At 44.7% G+C, this 20,947-nt stretch overlaps 1 protein-coding gene across 1 annotated transcript in view; it reads right to left on the bottom strand.

The window, feature by feature from the left end:
- Positions 1–20,947, bottom strand: part of LOC124594047 — a 642,515-nt gene that overhangs the window by 304,774 nt on the left and 316,794 nt on the right. The window contains exon 2 of the mRNA XM_047132397.1: positions 477–592. Within this exon, the coding sequence (XP_046988353.1) occupies positions 477–592 (116 nt within the window). The remainder of the gene's footprint in view (positions 1–476; positions 593–20,947) is intronic.

Genomic DNA, 20,947 nt, shown 5'->3' with positions numbered 1-20,947 from the left:
GCCACTTCGTTGTTTGTACCTGAAATTTGGTGCTCTCGCACACTCTTGACACTGCCGATCTCGGAATATTGAATTACCTAACAATTTCCGAAATGGAATGTCCCATGCGTCTAGCTCCAACTACCACTCCGCGTTGAAAGTGTATTAATTCCCGTCGTGCGACCATAATCACGTCGACACCTTTTCACATGAATCACCTGAGTGAAAATGACAGCTGTGCCAATGCACTGCCCTTTTACACGTTGTGTCCGCGATATTACCGCCATCTGTTGATGTGCATTTCGCTGTCCCATCACTTTTGTCACGTGAGTGTGGTGTTACTTCAACCGGCATGTACGTGAACTATTGTTTACGTTCGCTTAACCGACAGATTTCAGTAGGTTCGATGACCATCTATGGAAGCACAGCAGGCGTGGGTGGTGTTTGAGCGCAGCGCCCCACGGGCACTTGTTGCGCCGGCCGCGGCGGGGACTGACCTGGAAGCCCTTGTTGTGCCTGCAGCAGGTGCAGCCCAGCAGCAGCAGCACGGCGGCCAGCAGCACCGCCACCGACACCAGCGGCGCCGCCCACAGCCCGGCGCTCGCGCCGCCATCTGCAACAGCACAGCCGACACCTCAGCACCGGCAGCAGTACGAGGGGCACCTTACACACCACATATAATAACTTAAGTAATGACGTTGGGACCAGGAGAGTTCCACTGGATCGCCATATAGAATTAATTATATAAATAAACGTAAGTGAGGAACGGGACGTAGATGTGTGTTGAGCTGCATGCCGTTGCCTGACCGCCACTGTAAAGTGCTGGGACTTATGACTTCTGTGGACCAGGGGTTATTGGTTCAAATCGCTCTGAGCACTAAGGGACTCAACATTTGAGGTCATCAGTCCCCTAGAACTTAGACCTACTTAAACCTAACTAACCTAAGGACATCACACGCATCCATGCCCGAGGCAGGATTCGAACCTGCGTCCGCAGCAGTCGCGCGGTTCCGAACTGAAGCGCCTAGAACCGCTCGGCCACTGAGGCAGGCCAGGGTTTATTCTCCTTCACATCATGTGGTAGGTAAGTAAAGAAACGGTGTGTCTTTAAGGAAGGCACAAAGTCAGGGTTTGGTTATACGACGACGAGAGGTGAGACGGTGGGTGCGGGGTGGAGGTTCACGTTTTGTTAGTGGCTTTCCATAAAACTTATCACCCTGACTTCTAACATGCCACAGATGCCAATGATTTTAATAATACAGCTACAAAATTTTTAAACTTAATAATAATAAAAAAATAATAATAATGGAAGAATAAGAGAGACTACAAAATTTAACTATCCTTGGACAAAGGACAAAGCTTAGCAAGGGTAGGGAAAAACGAAGGGGCTTTTCAATTAACAAAACGCCAGTTTAACAATAAATCTTTATCCATGAGTACAAAATTATAACGTTACAACACAGTCATTAGACCAGAATCCCTGTCGTCAAATACAGCCAAACAATTAGGTGAAATACGAAACAACCAAGAAAATATTGGGACCAAAATATAACAATGGGAATTGAGAAGTAATAAAGAGGCTTATGAAAGAACACACACTTTCAGGAAGAGAGGTGTTCTATTCTGTGGACACTTAAAAGGCTACATAAAAATTTTATAACAAAAGAATTTTTAACTTTTTTTACAGAAACCCAAAAATTTCCAACGACATGGATCAGAGCAGTGTAAGTAGACCTGAGGGATATGCAAATAATGGAGAAAGAAACAGGAGAAAGAGAAAAGTTCACAGCAAAAGTAAAACGTTTCAAGGGTTTCCAAGAGAGACAGGAGAGAAAAAAAAGGCAGGCGCAATATGAAAAGAAGAATGAAGAGAGCAACACACAGAAAGGAGGAAAACTACTGGAAAGAAAGGCCAAACCAATAATAATAATAATAATAATATGTTTAGATCAGTGCTTAATACAGCACCTTAACATAATTTCCAAGAAATTTCAGTACAGAGAAATACACTCTACGACAAAATAATAATAATAATAATAATAATAGCAAAAAACAAACGACGTACTACCGAGTTGGTGAAAAATTGATGTTCATAGAGGCAAACATAAAAAATACGGATTTGTAAACTTTGGTGGCCGATGGATGAATGTCTGACGTTGCAGCGCAGTCTCACCGCGCAAAATGGCCCTGAGCACTATGGGACATAACATCTGAGGTCATCCATCCCCTAGAACTTAGAACTACTTAAACCTAACTAATCTAAGGGCATCACACACATCCATGCCCGAGGCAGGATTCGAACCTGCGACCGTAGCGGTCGCGCGGTTCCAGACTGTAGCGCCTAGAACCGCTCGGGACATCGTAATAATACAGGAAGTTGCTGAGTATGTTACTTCGCTGAAAAATTGTATAAAATTATAAAAGAGTACTTATTATAAACAATAAAATGTTAGGATATGATTTCTTTCCGCGTATACCAGCAGCTAATAAACAAACAATAACGTCTACTGCCGTTTGGAATTTTAATAGCGAGTCAAGAAGAAATGAGAATACGGGATATTTTCGTCAATACAAGACTGGCACCAAAAAAGTTTTAGTGATACCAATTCCGTCGTCATAGGCCCGCTCTTATTTTCAAAATACAGTATGTTCCATGTTAAATCAAAAAAAAGTAATACTGGCTGTTTCAAAAAGAATGACCTGATTTTAAAAAACCCATATTTATTGATAAAAACATACTGCAAACATGGAGCGAATTGCAAAATACTCATAAAATCTGGAAGTTTTATCTACGCTATTACAAATTCTCTGTGTGTCCACTAACAGCAGAACGAACATATCCAGACTATATATAAACTTTACACCCAGTGTATCTGCTTTTACAGACGTTACGGCGGCTGTTATTCTGTTCTTAACTTCTTCTACGTCACGAGGTAAAGGGGAGATGAACACACTTTGCTTGACATTGCATGCGGTGATGTTTGGCGATCTTGGAAGCCAAAAATACAGGGCAATATCTCGGGGTCCCGTGCGCCCTATTCAGCGTTGAGGCAGAGCGTCACTGAGAAACTGTCGTACGTTGTCGTCGTGGAACTCCATCCTGTTGGAAAACGAAGTCATCGGAGTCCTCCTGAAGCTGTGGAAAAAACCAGTTCCATAGCATTTGAAAGTAGTTAATTCTAGCCACTGCGGTTTCCTCAAAATAGAAGGGACCGGACACTTTTTCGCGAGAAGTGTCACGAAAATCGTTCACTTTAGGTGAGTCTCTTTCGTGTTCAATAAAGTTATGAGGGTTCAGGAGCCTCCACATGCGCACGCTACCGATAACATGAAAAGTTGGTTCATCACTGAAAATTCGTGGTAAAAATGTAAAATGATGTTGTTCATGGTGCTGCTGGGTGACACAGAGCATTTGTAGTAAGTAATATAGCTAAAATTAAGATTAAGCAATTTATCCCACGTTTGTGGTATGTTTTTATACAGAAATGTGGAGTTTTCAAATCAGGTCACTCTTTTTGAAGCACCCTGCACTTCACAAAAAGTTCTATATACAAAAACAAGAGTTTCAGCAAGTGAGATTACGCAGTGGTACGGAGTGTTTTGCTGTGTGCTTAACGCTCTTTTAAAAAAAATTCTACCGAGTTAATTGACCAACTTTTCTGGAATACATTAACGTACTGGTTCGTAGCTAGTGAAAAGAAAAGAACGGTGCTGTAACACACGCCAATATTACCAGCGTAAAAAATTCGCCGCACGTTAACTGCGTCTAAAGTGAGGCAGAACACAACGGCGCAGTGCAATTTCTCGTGCACTTTCACAGAAGCGTGGCGTAAAGGGGCTGAAACAACGACATAGTAGCCTTGGCTCTACAATATTCCGTTATTTCAGTGGAAAACTTTTACTGCCATACCTTTACGGGAGCTACATCGCCGTACTCCTATTTACCCGGGCTATCGATTGCCGAAACTAAAGTACAGTGTTTCCTTATAAATTTAAAGAAGTACATTGCTGCTTCAACATCTCGGTGGGTAAAAACTCTAAATATTCGCTCCTTAGTGCACTACGGCGCACTGAAACAGTTCTTTCCATAATTTTGATAATTAATGAAATACTAGGTGTACCCACGCACTTTTTGCGCTGGATATGGTCCAACCGACGTTAGGTGCCTCTTTTCGTCTTTTTTTATTCAGGACATAGTTACAGTTTTGTTTTTGTAATGTCTACGTAGAGTTACACACCTTAATACGAACGGTAAATTTCCATTCGATTTTCATTACAAGTGTAATTTTGTTTCCCCAATGGATAGTGTGGCCTAAACGTAGTACAGTTCGATATTCAATCCAAATTAATTATTTATTGACGTAAATAACAAAAAACGAAGATCAATCACAAAATCAGTATTTACAGTGTAAACAAATTTCAGCTGAGCCATGTATATGCTGTGTGGGCAGCATAGCGCAACACACGTTTCTATCAGTCCATGCTGGAAATTGTGATTACTCTTCCTGTTTACCATTACCTACGAGAAACAACCGGATGTCGCACCTTATAAATTCTACCGCCCCCCCCCCCCCTATTTATTATAAACACAAAATTGCCGTTTTAACGAAAATTCGCTGATAGTGACAGCCAAGACGAACGTTTCCGTTGACAGTGGGCGTCGCATAAAACAGATTCCTTTGGACAGACTCTATCCATACATTACAAAAAAGAAATTGGAAAGAGACGTCGTTGTACACAGACTGCAAAAGAACTGTCAGACAACGCGAGCAGCATACACAGCTTCCTTGCTGTTGACGCAGTCGTGTACACGAAAGTAAGCTTGATGTGTAACTGCAAGGAATTTCAGAATGATTTGGGTAAAATGTAGATAGCAAATGTGCATAACTGCAAGATAATGCGCTTTAATAGCTTTCGAATTATTCAGTTTATGGGTACAGTGTTAATGATATGCCACTGGATTCAACCGTAAGCAAGTACATCAATAATCAACCCGAAGGTTGTTTTAAACACCACAGTTGTTTACTGGGCATGATCCTACTGGAGATGATGATGTGCCTTCCTCCATATCTTGAACTGACTTACCCAGCCAACTATTGGTGGGGGGGGGGGGGGGGGGGGCGGAGGCTGATGTTTAATACGGAATACGAAGCATGCCGCTTTTCGCCTAACAAATATAGTCAAATACAAAGAGACAGCAAAAATCCTAGGACTGACAGTGCATAGAACTCTAAACCTAGGATTTGTAGTTCTATTACGACTATTTGTGTCTCACTTCTTTCACCACTGCTAATTATTTGTAAAGTACAATAATATCGAGTTTCAACGTGGTTTAGAGTCCAGATTAAATTGTAGGGCCCCTTAACTGGCTGCTCAGTTCAAAGGTCGGAGAAAGGCAAATATATACCAATTTCAATAGGACCATGGCTTTTCGAGCACCTGGTAGTCAAACCAATCTTCCCATAGATTACTGTTTACTATTACCCATCCACCGAGCCACAGATCCTATTACACAGGGTGTCCAGAATTCCTAATCCACGCTTCCAGGGATTGTAGAGGTCAGTTAGTATACAATATTTTTACGAGGAAATGGAGTCCTGAAATGTACCGTTTGGATATAAAATAAGTCTGAAGATCTGATCACGTTCAAATCTCCCGCTTCACGATACGCACAAAAACTGCGAAGAGGGCGCCGCCTTCAGTCTCTGTTGTAATTATGCTATTGTATAGTATTTTCGTCGGGCTATAACAACGGCACCGCGATGGTTCAAATCCTCCTCCAGCCAAACAGATTTACGTTTTCCATAATTTCCCCGATATCGCTCCAGGCGAATTCCGGGATCGACCGATTTCCTTCCCCACTCTCGACACATTCTGGGCTTGTGGTGCGTTTCTAATAATCTCAACGTCGGTTGGACGTTACACACTAATCTTCCATCCTTCCTTTTTACAACGGCTGCGACCAATGCTACGTTCGCAATTAGGCGAGTCACTGTGGTGCTCCAGGGACGCACCGCGCTGTCGACTTTCAAGGAGACGTCCTTCGTCACGCAGAAGACACCCGATGACCAGTATACGAAAAATTGTTCATGCCAAGAGCTCCTGTGGAGGATACGGGTCAAAGCTCATTGTCCCTGCTGTTTGAGTTCCACGAAGCGGGAGATTTGAAAGTGATCCGATTTTCAAAGTTACTTTTACATCCGAACGGAACATTCCCGGTCATTAAGTCCTTATCAAAATATTATCTACTAAGTGCCTTGCAGAACCACTAAAGTCTGTAATAAGAGTTGTGAATTACCCTGTATAGACTGGATGTGTAGGCGTAACACTGCGAAGCAATATGAAGTGCGAAAAATACACGAAATGGGTTAGAGGAAGCGGCAAACTTCGGAAAAAAATTGGACGACTATCGCGAAACCCTACTGCACAGGTTTAAGTCGAAGCTGGATACAGACTGTACCATGATACTTGAGATTACAGCACTCATAGTCAAATCTTCCCGATCCGTACGTGACTGGAAAAACGAAAGAGAAGGGGTCGGTAACGGTTCGCAGTTACACTTTTTTTACTGGCAGGGGTAGGGGAGTTAGAGCGCATAACAGGTGTCAGGGAGTTTGAGCGCATAACAGGTGTCATAAGAGCCCAAACCAAGACCGAAATGGGCAGTTTGCTAGGAAAAAAATTCCTCGATTCTTGAAATTAGTTGACGCAGAGGAGCCTAAACGGCATTATTAGGTGGGTAAAACGATGACGAATACTGACAGTGAACTTAGAACGTATTTAAAAAGCAACAAACATAGTAGAAGGTGAAATGGATCACTACAACGACCCTACTGTTTAGGATGATTAAAGCAAAAGGCAATAACAAAGTGACATGTTAAAAGCGGCTCGCCATCTGTGGTTCGTTACAGTGAGAGATAAGTGACGCGCGATCGCTGCTTAACAGAATTACATCTACATATATACTCCGCTAGCCACCAAGCGGTGTGTGGCGGAGGGCACTATTCGCGTCAAAGTCATATTCCCCACCCCACCGCAGTTCCACTCACGGATCGTGCGAGGGGAAAAACGACTGTTTGAATGCCTCAGTATGAGCTCTAATTTCTCTTATCTTTGAATGTTGGCTGAAAGGACAGTGCCCATTAGGTCTACGTGGTCCACTAGAAATTATCTTCTCGCGACGAGATGGACGCGAAGAATCGCCCACAGGCTTGTTACCACGGAGAGACGACAGCGTTCGTGGCAGGATTACTACGTAGGAAACTTTGGAATGACAAGAAGGTGTGCCCATCTTCGGTCTGGCGATCCTTCGCAGCTTGCTGACGTCACTGCGGTAAGACAGTGACAAATTTCAACATGCTTCTCACCGGCTGCCTCCATCGCGAACGGAGCGGCATATTTGGAGCGTCGACCTGCAAGACGGCAGCAGGTTTTTGATTCGGCACGCCTCGCCACCTGCGACCACGCACGCCACTCAGCTGTAATAGAGGGCGTGGTTTACGAAGGTTCTGCCCTCGTTTCCATTCTAGCCACAGGTCTATTTCCCTTAATGGTAAATATTTTTACGTTAGAGTTGTCTGTAGGCATTTCAAATGAATGACAAATGAAAAATATCTCCAAGACCTCCATTACTACACGCAATTTCGTACTGCGGCTGTGAGTGATCGTCGGAATATTTACTTCCTTTCTAATCCTGACCTCATAGGCCGTCAGGATTGGCTCGACACTCGACACTCGACACAGCTACATTCCCGCTGCTGTTGAGACAATAAATTACCGCACGATACCGAACTTTATCAACGTAGTGCGTGTTTTGTTTTGGCTCCTCTTGCGCCGTTTTATGGTACCGTCCCAAGGGGATTTCAGTGTGTACCACTCCGGACACGTAGCTAAAATAAAAATATATTTCTTCGACGTGGTAATTAAAACTTAATGATTACTCCTCGTATTACAGTTTCTTTCTGTAATTACTGTCGCACTAGAGTAATGACTGTTTTACGATAGCTGAAGACGTAGTGGTGTAAGTAGAGCTGTTAGGACGGGTCGTGAGTTGTGTTCGGATGGCCCAAACGGTAGAGCATTCTTGCCCGCAAAAGTCAAAAGTCCCTCGTCCAAATCCCGGTCCGGCACACAGTTTTAAAATGCCAAGAAGTTGCAAATGAATGGACATTCCGCAGCAGAGTGAAAATTTAATCTGGAATGACAGATTTACACTACTGACCATTAAAATCGCTACACCACGAAGATGACATGCTACAGACGCAAAATTTAGCCAACAGGAAGAAGATGCTGTGATATGCAAATGATTAGCTTTTCAGAGCATTCACACAAGGTTCGCGCCGGTGGCCACACCTACAACGTGCTGACATGAGGAAAGTTTCCAACCGATTCCTCATACACAAACAGCAGTTGACCGGCGTTGCCTAGTGAAACGTTGTTGTGATGGCTCATGTAAGGATGAGAAATGCTACCATCACGTTTCCGACTTTGATAAAGATCGCATTGTAGTCTATCGCGATTGCGGTTTATCGTATCGCGACGTTGCAGCTCGCGTTGGTCGAGATCCAATGACTTAGCAGAATATGGAATCGGTGGGTTCAGGAGGGTAATACGGAACGCCGTACTGAATCCAAACGGCCTCGTATCACTAGCAGTCGAGATGACAGGCATCTTATCCGCATGGATCGTGCAGCCACGTCTCGATCCCTGAGTCAACAGATGGGGACGTTTGCAAGACAACAACCATCTGCACGAACAGTTCGACGACGTTTGCAGCAGCGTGGACTATCAGCTCGGAGACCATGGTTGCGGTTACCCTTGACGCTGCATCACAGACAGGAGCGCCTGCGATGGTGTACTCAACGACGAACCTGGGTGCACGAATGGCAAAAACGTCATTTTTTCGGATGAATTCAGGTTCTGTTTACAGCATCGTGATGGTCGCATCCGTGTTGGCGACATCGCGGTGAACGCACACTGGAAGTGCGTATTCGTCAACGCCATACTGGCGTATCACCCGGCGTGATGGTATGGGATGCCACTGGTTACACATCTCGGTCACCCCTTGTTCGCATTGACGGCACTTTGAACAGTGGACGTTACATTTCAGATGTGTTACGACCCGTGGCTCTGCCCTTCATTCGATCCCTGCGAAACCCTACGTTTCAGCAGGATAATGCACGACCGCATGTTGCAGGTCCTGTACGGGCCTTTCTGAAAATGTTCGACTGCTGCCCTAGCCAGTACACTCTCCAGTTCTCTCACCAATTGAAAACGTCTGATCAATGGTGGCCGAGTAACTGGCTGGTCACAATACGCCAGTCACTACTCTTGATGAACTGTGGTACCGTGTTGAAGCTGCATGGGCAGCTGTACCTGTACACGCCCTCCAAGCTCTGTTTGACTCAAGCACAGGCGTATCGAGACCGTTATTACGGCCAGAGGTGGTTGTTCTGGGTACTGATTTCTCAGGATCTATGCACCCAAATTGCGTGAAAATGTAATCACAGGTCAGTTCTAGTATAATATATATTGTCCAATGAATGCCCGTTTAACATTTGCATTTCTTCTTGATGTAGCAATTTTAATGGCCAGTAGTGTAACAAGCATCCAGGAATACGCGTCAATATTTGCATAATTGGAATACACCATTAGTCAATACGCTATTAGTCAATATTTAAATTATTTCATTGTCAACATAATTATAAATTTTGGCAGTCGCAAGTACAGTGGCACCGGTGTCCGAATGTTTTAGCGTCTTTCAAGAAAAGAACTCAATTTTCAGATGGCTCAAATGACTCTGAGCACTATGGGACTTAACATCTGAGGTCATCAGTCCCCTAGAACTTAGAACTACTTAAACCTAACTAACGACATCACACACATCCATGCCCGAGGCAGGATTCGAACCTGCGACGTAGCGGTCGCGCGGTTCCAGACTGCAGCACCTAGAACCGCTCGGTCACTCCGACCGGCAATTTTCAGATTTACTGCTGCAAAACACTTTGACTCTCCGGGTCACACCCCCAACGCGTTACCTGCAGCCGCGCGATTCTGCTCCATGATCGAACGTTTACTATTTGTTCCAACACAACACTGCTCTGTGGAAACGGTTGTCAAAACATAAGTAAACTGGCGCACTGAAACCGGTAGAATGTTATCAAACCTCGACAACAAAACTGATTAAAATTGGCCCCGTATAAACTCTCATACACGTTGTGCAATTACATAGACGTAACAATTCTAAAGCTGTCCCTTAGCGAAATACGTGATGGAAAGTCACTCGACTGTATAGCATGTGTAACTGAGCATCATGAAATTCATAACACTTATTACAGTAATTGAGGATGGCCTACAACAGTTAAACTGTCCTTTATCTGTGAGTATTTTAGGCGGGCGGGGTGGCCGAGCGGTTCTAGGCGCTTCAGTCTGGGACCGCGCGACCGCTACGGTCGCAGGTTCGAATCCTGCCTCGGGCATGGATGTGTGTGTTGTCCTTAGGTTAGTTAGGTTTAAGTAGCTCTAAGTTCTAGGGGACTGATGACCACAGCTGTTGTCCCATAGTGCTCAGAGCCATTTGAACAATTTTTGTGAGTATTGTATGTCATTAAGTAAATGTTGGATGCATGTATGGGGTGATTTAAATAATAAAACACTGCAGCAGTTACAGCTTTTTTTCATGCACAGCATTACGCGTTTCGAGAATTTATCTCATTATCAAGTGTAAATACTGACACATTGGTATTTTAAGTGATGTTTGCGTGTATTTTGGAGGTCAGAAATGAGATCCGTATACTCGCTTTAAACTCGCCAGCCAGTCCTATGACGACACGTCCGAACCCGCCGCTCCGTGTGCTCGTCGACCCGACTCTTGAGTCGCCAGCGCAGCCCCATCGTCATCAGTCTGCCGTCGGCTACAAGTGGACTCAACTCATTCAGGAAGGGCAGCGAGTACACGAGTTCGCAACAGCGGACTCGCGGCGTTCCCGCTATATACGCAACCGTTTTGAAAGAAATTTTCGCCATTAAACTGTAAATTGCTGTTCATTTATTTCACACGATCATGATTACGGCTTTACAGCCATTCTCAAGCGCAGGTTGAAATATCGTAAAATGTCCCACTTGCCTAAATGACATAAGCAAATACTGAGCATGACTATTATTATATACCAATATAATGCCTGACTGGAATACTGTTGTGTTGATAGAGATCTATATTTATATACGAGGTCTGTTGCAAAATTCCGGAACTTTGTCGACAAAATTTTTCTACGCTTACCTTTGACTTATCGTGCGTAGTATCCTTCAAAATACTCTCCTCCACAGTTGATACACCGCTCCCAACGCAGTTACCACTTCCGGAAGCAGTCTTGGAACGCCTCTTGCTGGATTGCCATAAGCGCCGTCTGAGAATTTTCTTCTATCTCGTCTATCGTTGCAATTCTTCGTCCTTTCAACGGGGTTTTCACCTTTTTTTTATTTACAGCCCGCAGGGGCCAGGTCTGGAGAGTACGGAGGACGAGGCAGTACAGTGATTTTCATTTTTGTGCAATAGTCTCACGCCAACAGGGATGAATGTGCGGGTGTTGTCATGATACAATAGCCATGAATTGTCTCGCCACATTTCAGACGGTTTGCTTCTCACATTTTCTCGCAGGCGTCGCAACACGTCCCAATAGTGCCATCGATTAACAGTTTATCGTCCATGTGGCATGAATTTCGTTGACGTACCTGACATGAGCGTCGTCGGTAGACGTCGACGGGCGTCCTGAACGAAGGTCATCTTTAGTTTTCGTCCGGCCATTTTTAAACCGTGTGAACCATTCGTTAACACCGAGTACGGCTTAAGCGCTCATCACCATTTGGCGTGTCTTGGTAAAGGTTTTCTGGAGTTTCACGTGAAATTTAACGCAGACGTGTTGCCCCTCTAACTCTGCAACCTCGAAATTAGCAAATAGTGCTGCACAACGTTCTACTGAATATGGCACAGAACAATAAGTACCAGACATGCAACAATGAACCTTTCGGCAGTTACTAATCAAACACACGGGTGTGCTGGGTTGCCAACCGCATTTCGCTCCAACGTACCATTGGCGCGAAATTGCGAATGTTCCAGAAATTTTTGAACATACCTCGCATTACACACACACACACACACACACACACACACACTCACGGAGAGAGAGAGAGAGAGAGAGAGAGAGAGAGAAGTTTTTCTAATACAATCAATATCTACTCAGAGAGTGTCTAACAATTACGTTGACAAACGCACGCTTTCGAGATGTTCCCGAATCTGTGACGATAGTATCAGGAAAGATGACATGAGGCAAAGTGCAATCTATAAATGGTGATTAATTATTAAAATACATTTATAAGTATTCGAATAGTTTACAGAAACGAATGATACGCTATCTGGAGACGCTGAGAAGCATCTTCTGATTTTAATGCATGAACAACAGGCAATCGAGAGGGACGCATGTGCAGGTCCACGCTGGATACTCGACCGCATGATCGACGTGTTACGCCGGTCTCTTGCAACAGGCTTCCGATTGATTTGGTAGGGCTTTGAAGCATTTTCTGGTGAACTGCAGCGACATTTTCTGGTGTACGAGCACGTTTCGGAACTTTTTTTGGCTTGCTCAAAACAGAACCTGTCTGACGCCATTTTCAGACTAAGCGTTGCATGTTTGCACGGCACTCTTTGCTGGCACTTTGACACCACTAAACTTCTCAGCAAACAACTGACCACACCGTTTCCACGATTCTGTTGTCACGCAACTTTCCACAACGAACATTCGTCGCGTACCGTCGTCCCTTCTGCACTGCTCCACACACACTGACACAGCATGCACTACACTCTGAACCGGTGTGGATCACGTGGCGGAAGTACACGTGGTGTGCGCGTCACTGGTTGCAGTTATTTGCATGCATTCACGTCCGATCGTATCTGCTCGTGCGGACCACTTTTATTTGCCCCACCCTCTCTAATTTACATCAAGTTGTTGCTTACAACCACTATACTAATATCATTGACTATTTAAATTACTGCTTCAAATTTTGAGTGGACTGTATAAAGGTATGGACGTATCTACACATTTGCTATAGTTATTATGTACAGGTTAATATTTGAAGAAATTAATTGAGTCACTACCGAGCTTATGGTTGATAATTTTTTTCTTTCATTTTGCTCTGTAAAAAAAAAGATCCTGCTCCTACCTTACATACACTGGATATGATTTCTGGAAGTGTTGGAGTGTCTTAACATCTCCTATGTTTGTGAACGAGTATTTCTTGTGTGTTTTGCTAGGACTGATTTTGTGAATTGGTTTTATGTGTAAAAGCTGATGCGGTCATTGTATCTAGTATGAGAGATCCTGTCAATCTGTCCTACGTAGTAGCTTGAGCAACTTTTACATGAAATTCTGTATATTACCGAGTCTGAGAATTTTTTTTTTTTATAGTTTAAGGAATGAACTAATCTCTGTTGTAACTTATTGTTTGTGGAGAAAGTCACTTTCGCTTTCTGGAGCTAAGAAGGTTTGCTACTTTTTGGGAAATACTTCCTACCAAAAAGAGATGCACGAGATATTTCGTCAGAATCAGTGTACAAGTACCATTACGAAGTCGTCTGACCATCGAAAATTGAAACAGGCCCAAAATGAACCGAAGCCAGACAACAGGCGGTACGGGCAACGTCGGGCAGCCAGTCCCGAGCAGCGAGACGCACACTGTCGGCCCGGCCACTGCGGGTTCCGCAGCAGTGGAGCGGCCCAAGCCACGCACGGCCGCAGCCAGTCGAGCGCGACCGCCTGCGCCGAGCTGCGGCTGCTCTCCGCGTACCTCTAACTTCCTTCACTACTGCTGCTCTCACCAAGACACTACAAACTCACTGCGTTTCTCCTTTTTTGTGAGCTTAGGAAATAAAAACCGGTCCCCTTAAAGGATTCGCGACCTGAGAAAAATATAAGTAGAACAGCAATTATTGTAGACTTGTAATGCAGTTACCATCTGTTCTCATTGCGTTTCACGCGTAGCTACAGAGGGTCGACAAAAATATGGAAACGCCATTAAGTCATTACCATTTCCAATACAGCGTAGGAAAGCCGTTGGGATTCAAAACAGCTTTCAGTCGATTCGGAGTGGATAACTACAGGACCTGTATGGTTTTCAAAGGAATCTTATGCCATTCATTCCTCCTGTAAAATAGTGGCAAGTTCAGGAAACGATGCGGTCGTAGATAGCAATCATGTGCCCTTCTCTCCAAAGTAGTTAATATTGAGATCTGGTCACTGGTGGCCAGGGAAGATTATCCTAGTGCTCGTAAAGCCAGTCCTGGACGATATGTGAACGAGGGACCTGGGTCTTTGAACGCATTACCACTGTGGAACAAACACTGCACCGTGGGACGGACCTGATCACTCAAAATGGTCACAGAATCCTTGCCAGTACTGCGACCTTGTCGTGTAACTGCTCCATGACCCAAGTTGTAAGGATTCGGCACCACGTTTTCCTGTTGAGGTCATTTTCGTCACTGATGAGTGGTTCCGAAATTCCAGCTCGCCGTGCAATTCCCTGCTTACGGAGCTACCTCCACGTTGTTTTGATGCCGACAGGGTTCGCGAGTGCATAATTCGGTTCTACGTGTGATTTTTGCTGCTGTCGTCTCCCATTTTTCTCCACAATCCTCTCCAATCACCGTCTTTCACGATCCCTCAACAAACACTTTCGTCCCCGTTGTGACTTATCAGATGATGACTTTCCACTTTCCCTGTGTGCGGTATAAATTTTCGATATGTTGCCTCTTAAAACATCAAACACTTTGACTGCTTTGGTTACAGAAGCATGCACCATACGAGCATCAACAACTTGCCCTCGCAGTAATTCACTTAGCTCTGACTTAGTGCACTCACAACTAGATGAACTACATGAACATAACCACGACTGACACTTGCAACGTATTCAGGACATGGAGGGGGTGCCGCCCGTTGTCAGATATAACAGCGCAACCTGTGGATTTTATTTACGATGAACTTAAATCTCCGGCTGCCGAATCCAGAACTAGTTTGGACCTCTTTATCTTCTTCTACGTATACCGTATACAATCCGTAAGCGAAAGTACAGTGCATGGCGAAGGGTACTTTGTACCAATATTATCTATTCTCTGTCCTCTTTCATTTGTGTATTCAGCGAGGGAAAAGTGACTACCTATATGGCTCTGTACATTCCTTAAAGAGATATCCGATAGTGAAAAATAATGATCGCATAGTTTTCCTTGAATACATGATTTCTTAATTTCCCTGAAAGACTTTCGAGAGAACTACGTCATTTTTCTTTCAAGAATACCCATCTTAGTTCGCCAGTACTTCTGTCACATTTTAGTATGGATTGTATTGTAGTTTACGTGCTATGTGAGGCTGACACAAATGACACTCCACGTGTGACGTCGCCTAGCTGACGCCACATCACGTCAAGTCCTACGTGAAACCCCGTACGTTACGGACGAGACCCAACCATCAAGGTTCCACTTATGGGCTGCATGCTTCCAGTAAGGGAGGACCATCCGCTGCTTTCGAGCACTGTTAGAGTTCAATATTTTTCCAGATTTGTATGTCTTCGCATCAGAAAACAGTCCACGGACTGACGTCAACACTAGGTACGTACAGTCAGCTGTCTTTTCGTTTTATAATTAGCCCTTGTTTAATACTGTGCATCATGTTTGTTCTGGCTGTCGAGGACGTTATATCGGTGTGTAGCTCGTTCTAGACACTTAAAGTGGGGCATACCTGCTGCATATCAAGTTCTATACCATAAATTACCGGACAAACAAGGGAAGAAATACTTCAACGTTTTTTAGTTCCTAAACGTGAAAGCATTCGCTTCAGATCGTTACAAGCAGAAGAGCGTTATCAGCGACAGTCACCCTCGGAAGACTCCTACGTTCCCAGTCAACCACTCTTCATTTTGGTCTCACTGCCATAAACATGTCGAGCATTACTTGAAGTACGAGGCGTGTTTTTTAAGTAAGTACCGACTTGAAATTTAAAAAAAGACGTGCTAAGATATCTCAATAATTTTATTTTTACATGAAAGCCTGTACCTTAATCTACGCACTGACGCCACTACTGACTGATTCTTCGTTGTTTACGTTGTGTATTGAGTGTTTAAGATGCCTCTGATAATCGTGAGTCCCGCCGACTGTGAAGTACGGGCTGTTATAAGATTTCTTAGTGCTAAAGACCTAAAATCGATCGATATTCATCGTGAGATCTGTGCAGTTTACGGAGAAAACATTATGAGTGATGGAATGGTAAGAAAGTGGGTGAGAACATTTAAAGATGGCCGCACAAATGTGCATGATGAACAACGGAGTTGGCGTCCTTCGGTCGTTAATGAAAGTTTGTTGCAGGAAGTGGACAACAAGGCGAGAGAAAACAGACGCTTTTCGATTTCATCCTTGCGGGATGACTTTTCTAATGTTTCTCGTAGTGTCTTGTATGGCATTGTGACGGAGCACTTGAATTAGCGAAAAATTGTGCGCACGTTGGTTACCGAAAATGTTGATGGATGTGCACAAAACCAAACGTTTAGACAGTGCACTGACTTTCCTTCAGCGGTACCACAACGACGGTGATGATTTCTTAAGTCAAATTGCTACCAGCGATGAAACATGGGTGGCGTACGTCACACCAGAATCAAAGCAAGAGTCCATGGAAGTTGAGAAAGACAATGCCCGTCCGCATGTGGCGAATCAGACCAAAGATCTCATCACATCTTTTCTATGGGGAACTCTAGATCATCCTCCGTACAGCCCCGGTCTTGCGCCAGGTGACTACCATCTGTTCCTGCACTTGAAGAAACACCTGGGCGGTCAGCGTCTTCAAGACGATGACGAAGTCAAAACGGTGGTGATGCATTGGTTAACAAGTCTGGCGGCAGACTTCTATGAGGAGGGTATTCAAAAACTGGTACAACGTTATGACAAGTGCCTCAGTATTGACGGAAATTATGTAGAATAGTAGATTAAGGTACAGGCTTTCATGTAAAAATAAAATTATTGAGATATCTTAGCAGGTCTTTTTTTTATTTCAAAACGGTACTTACTCAAAAACCGCGCCTCGTATATAAAAGCAGAAAAGAAAGTTTCTTTCAACAAGGAAAGTTCTCCGTGTAAACAAGTAGCGTAAAGAGACAGTGTGGGAGCAGATAGAAGCTCCGTGAAAGCTGCGCGCCTGAGGGAGCAGATGGGCCAGCAGCCAGCTCCTCAGCTCCGCACGGCTCGCCGACGGGGTCCATCTGCGGCCCGTCTCTCCAGCTGCTTGCTGCAGATGGCGCCCACCAACAGCGAGGACCGTACAGTTTATAACGACCGGAGCCACGTCGCAGTTTCTCAGCACTTCTACCACGCAGTTTCGATATAGATACGAGCTCGTTACACATTACACCCAGCGCTGTAATAGTACAGCACAGGGATTGGACAAATTATGGAAACACCGCGAGAAATACATGCCTGAATACAAATGCAGATGATGGCCAAGTCTGTAGGTTGCGCTGTTGTATTTTTCCACGAACGGTACCTGCACGGTGTTATCAATAATTTGCAAGTGTCAGCCATGGTCAAAACAGTTCTCTGTGTAGCTGTGAGTGCATCACGCCGGAGCCAAGTAAATTAGAAAGCACGACTCTTGTTGGTGCATGTATGGCGGATACTTCCGTAACCATCGAAGATTCATACCACATACAGGGAAATCGAGAAAACATCATCCGCTATGTCGCATCGCGGAATACAGTGTGTTTTGAGTGACTGTGCCGGAAGGCCATTGAAGAGGATTGTGACGAAAAGTAAGAGTACGACAGTCGCAAAATTCACTGGAGAACTGAACGTCGCACTCACTAATCCTGTCAGCACCAAAACAGGAGCTACATCTAAATCTACCTGATTACTCTGTTATACACAAAAAAGTGCCTGGCAGCGGGTTCAGTCAACCACCTTCAAGTTGTCTCTCTACCGTTCCATCCTCGAACGGCGCGTGCGAAAAACGAGCACTTAAATTTTTCTGTGCGAGCCCTGATTTCTCTTATTTTATCGTGATGATCATTTCTCCCCATGTGGGTGGGTGCCAACAGAATGTTTTCGCAATCGGAGGAGAAAAACTGGTCGCAACGAAAAACGCCTTTGTTTTGATTGCCACTCCAATTCACGTATCATGTCTGCGACACTAACTCCCCTATTTCGCATTAATACAATACGAGCTGTCCTTCTTTGTAATTTTTCGATGTCATCCGTCAGTCCCACGTGATGCGTTAACATAAATCAGGAACAATAGAGGGCCTATAACACTTCCTTGGGGAACGCCGGATATTACTTCTGCTTTACTCTATGACTTTCCGTCTATTACTACGAACTGTGACCTTTCTGACAGCAAATCACGAATCCAGTCGCACAACTGAGGAGAAGCCCATAGGTATGCAGTTTTGTTAGAAGACGCTTGTGACGAACAGTGTCGAAAGCCTTCTGGAAATCTAAAAATATGGAATCAATTTGACATCGCCTGTCGATAGCACTCATTACTTCATGAGTGTAAAGAGCTAGTTTTGTTTCACAACAACGATGTTTTGTGAATCCGTGCTGACTATGTGTCAATAAATCGTTTTCTTCGAGGTAATTCATAATGTTCGAACACATTATGTTCCAAAACCCCGTTGCACCAAGTACGCTCGATAGCCGCCGGCCAAGCCGCTTCTACGTCGCCGATGAGACCCTCTGGCAAAGACACCGAGTGCACACTGGGGTCCTATCCTAACATGCCTGCTATTTCCCTGAGGCTCTCCATTAGTACCCTAACGATGGAGCTCCCAATGACTAGCATATTCGCCTTCTGCACGTGTCCGGACTGGGCAGATGGAGAGGCAACCTCTGCTGGCTCAGAACTATTACCAATACTAGGTAGCAAGTCGTACCTATAGCTGAGGTACAAGAAGCCAGCCGTGCGGCTCTTTTTTTTCGCCTTCCACCCTTACGACACGCGAATCTACCACTGCCCGCCACCCACTCTCGAGTAAGACGGACCGGTCAGATCTTCCGCATCGGAAGACACAGCGACAAACCCATCACCAGGGGATTTCCTAAGGCACCAATGCTGTCGCATGCCTCGTCATTGGCGCCCCGGTATCGCCGCAGCTTTGAGCAGTAATCAGAAGCCTGTCTACTGTTGCTAATGCAGCTTCTAGCTGTTTATGGACAGCAGTCAATAAAAATTTAGAAATTTGTGGTAAGATCTTATGGGACCAAACTGCTGAGGTCATCGGTCCCTAAGCTTACACACTACTTAATCTAACTTAAACCAGCTTACGCTAAGGACAACACACACATCCATGCCCGAAGGAGGACTCGAACCTCCGAAGGGGGGAGCCGCGCGAACCGTGACAAGGCGCCTGAGATCGTACGGCTACCCCGCGTGGCAGCAGTTCAAAAATGGCTCTAAGGACTATGGGACTCAACTGCTGAGGTCATTAGTCCCCTAGAACTTAGAACTAATTAAACCTAACTAACCTAAGGACATCACACACATCCACGCCCGAGGCAGGATTCGAACCTGCGACCGTAGTGGTCTCGCGGTTCCAGACTGCAGCGCCAGAACCGCGCGGCCACTTCGGCCGGCCGTGGCAGCAGTCATTACTCCTTGTGTTCGCTCACAGCAAGCACAGTCGTTAGCCACACTGCACTGTATAAAAAAACTGAATAAGATCTCAAAAAATACAATCAGAAGAGTCAGGAGCAACCGAGAACTTACAAACAGACCGCTGCAAAAGAGAAAATTAGCCGACTGATCTAAACTATATGCTGTGTTCTAACACGAGACTTAAACCGAGTCACGTGACGAAGTTCTTCTGGCGGCCGGGAGCTACCAGAGAATGTTGCCACACACAAAGCTATGCAGTAAAATTACGCAGAAGAACCCGTAGAGTAAGTCAGTAAATAGTAGCCTAGAGACTAAAATACACAGGTAAAATTCACCTCTCCGCAAAAGGACGTGGGAAACAAACTAGTACAGCTGCAGAGATGTCCTCTCTGCTCTGCGGTTGGAGCTACACTGAAGTTCGCACAATAATTCCCAAACGAATGGTGTCCTACGCTCTGGTGGTGCTGCAATGAGTTGTCGGCTTACTGAGTGCTCTGAGTCTGGCTGCTCCAACGAAAACAACAAACGTCTGTGGCGGTGCAGTCGGCGCAACTAGACACTTACAGTTATTAAACGCTAGACTGCGCCTAGCAAGCACGAAAACACGCAAGAAATTTACGAATTTAACTACTAAAGACACAGGTAAATGAAAATAAGTCACTTCACTTTGAAGGTTGTACAGATAATTCACAAACGAACTCTGTACTTTCCAGTGGTGCTGCTGGAACAAGACCAGAATCGAACAAAATCTTCTGTGGTGGTTCAACAGCCGTGATAAACTTTCTCTGAAACTATAGAGAACTTTACTATAGATTTTATGGTAAAGGAGCCGAAGCATTGTTGGCTAGCAAAAACTAAAAGACACCAAAACATGCGTAAGGAGAGCCATTTGTGAAACGTAAGCGTTCAACGAATATGGAGGTAACACCGATTGACAAAAAGTCTTAAGTGAACGGATCAATCGCATGTATACATTCACACAGTGACCATACTGGCAACGAAACAGAGGATGACAGAGAGAAGGCCGAAATACTACATACCGTTTCCCGAAATTGTTCACTGATGGTCGTACTAAGATCGCTTTTCTCGATTGGCGCATCGATACCAGAACGAAAGATAACGACTGTGCATTGAAAAAAATCAACTGAACTCGCTCAACCGCGGGAAGGCAGCTTACGATTCTACATGGCGTGTGCGAAAAAACTGCTTCTCCTCTAACAGCAGTCTGTCGTAGGTAGCTAAAAAAAGGAGACACGCGTTCCGAATTATTGGAAAAATGTGCAGGTCAT

This window comes from Schistocerca americana, chromosome 2 (assembly GCF_021461395.2).
Source record: "Schistocerca americana isolate TAMUIC-IGC-003095 chromosome 2, iqSchAmer2.1, whole genome shotgun sequence".
In the NCBI taxonomy this organism is placed as follows: domain Eukaryota; kingdom Metazoa; phylum Arthropoda; class Insecta; order Orthoptera; family Acrididae; genus Schistocerca; species Schistocerca americana.
This window is presented reverse-complemented; position numbering and strand designations above follow the sequence as displayed.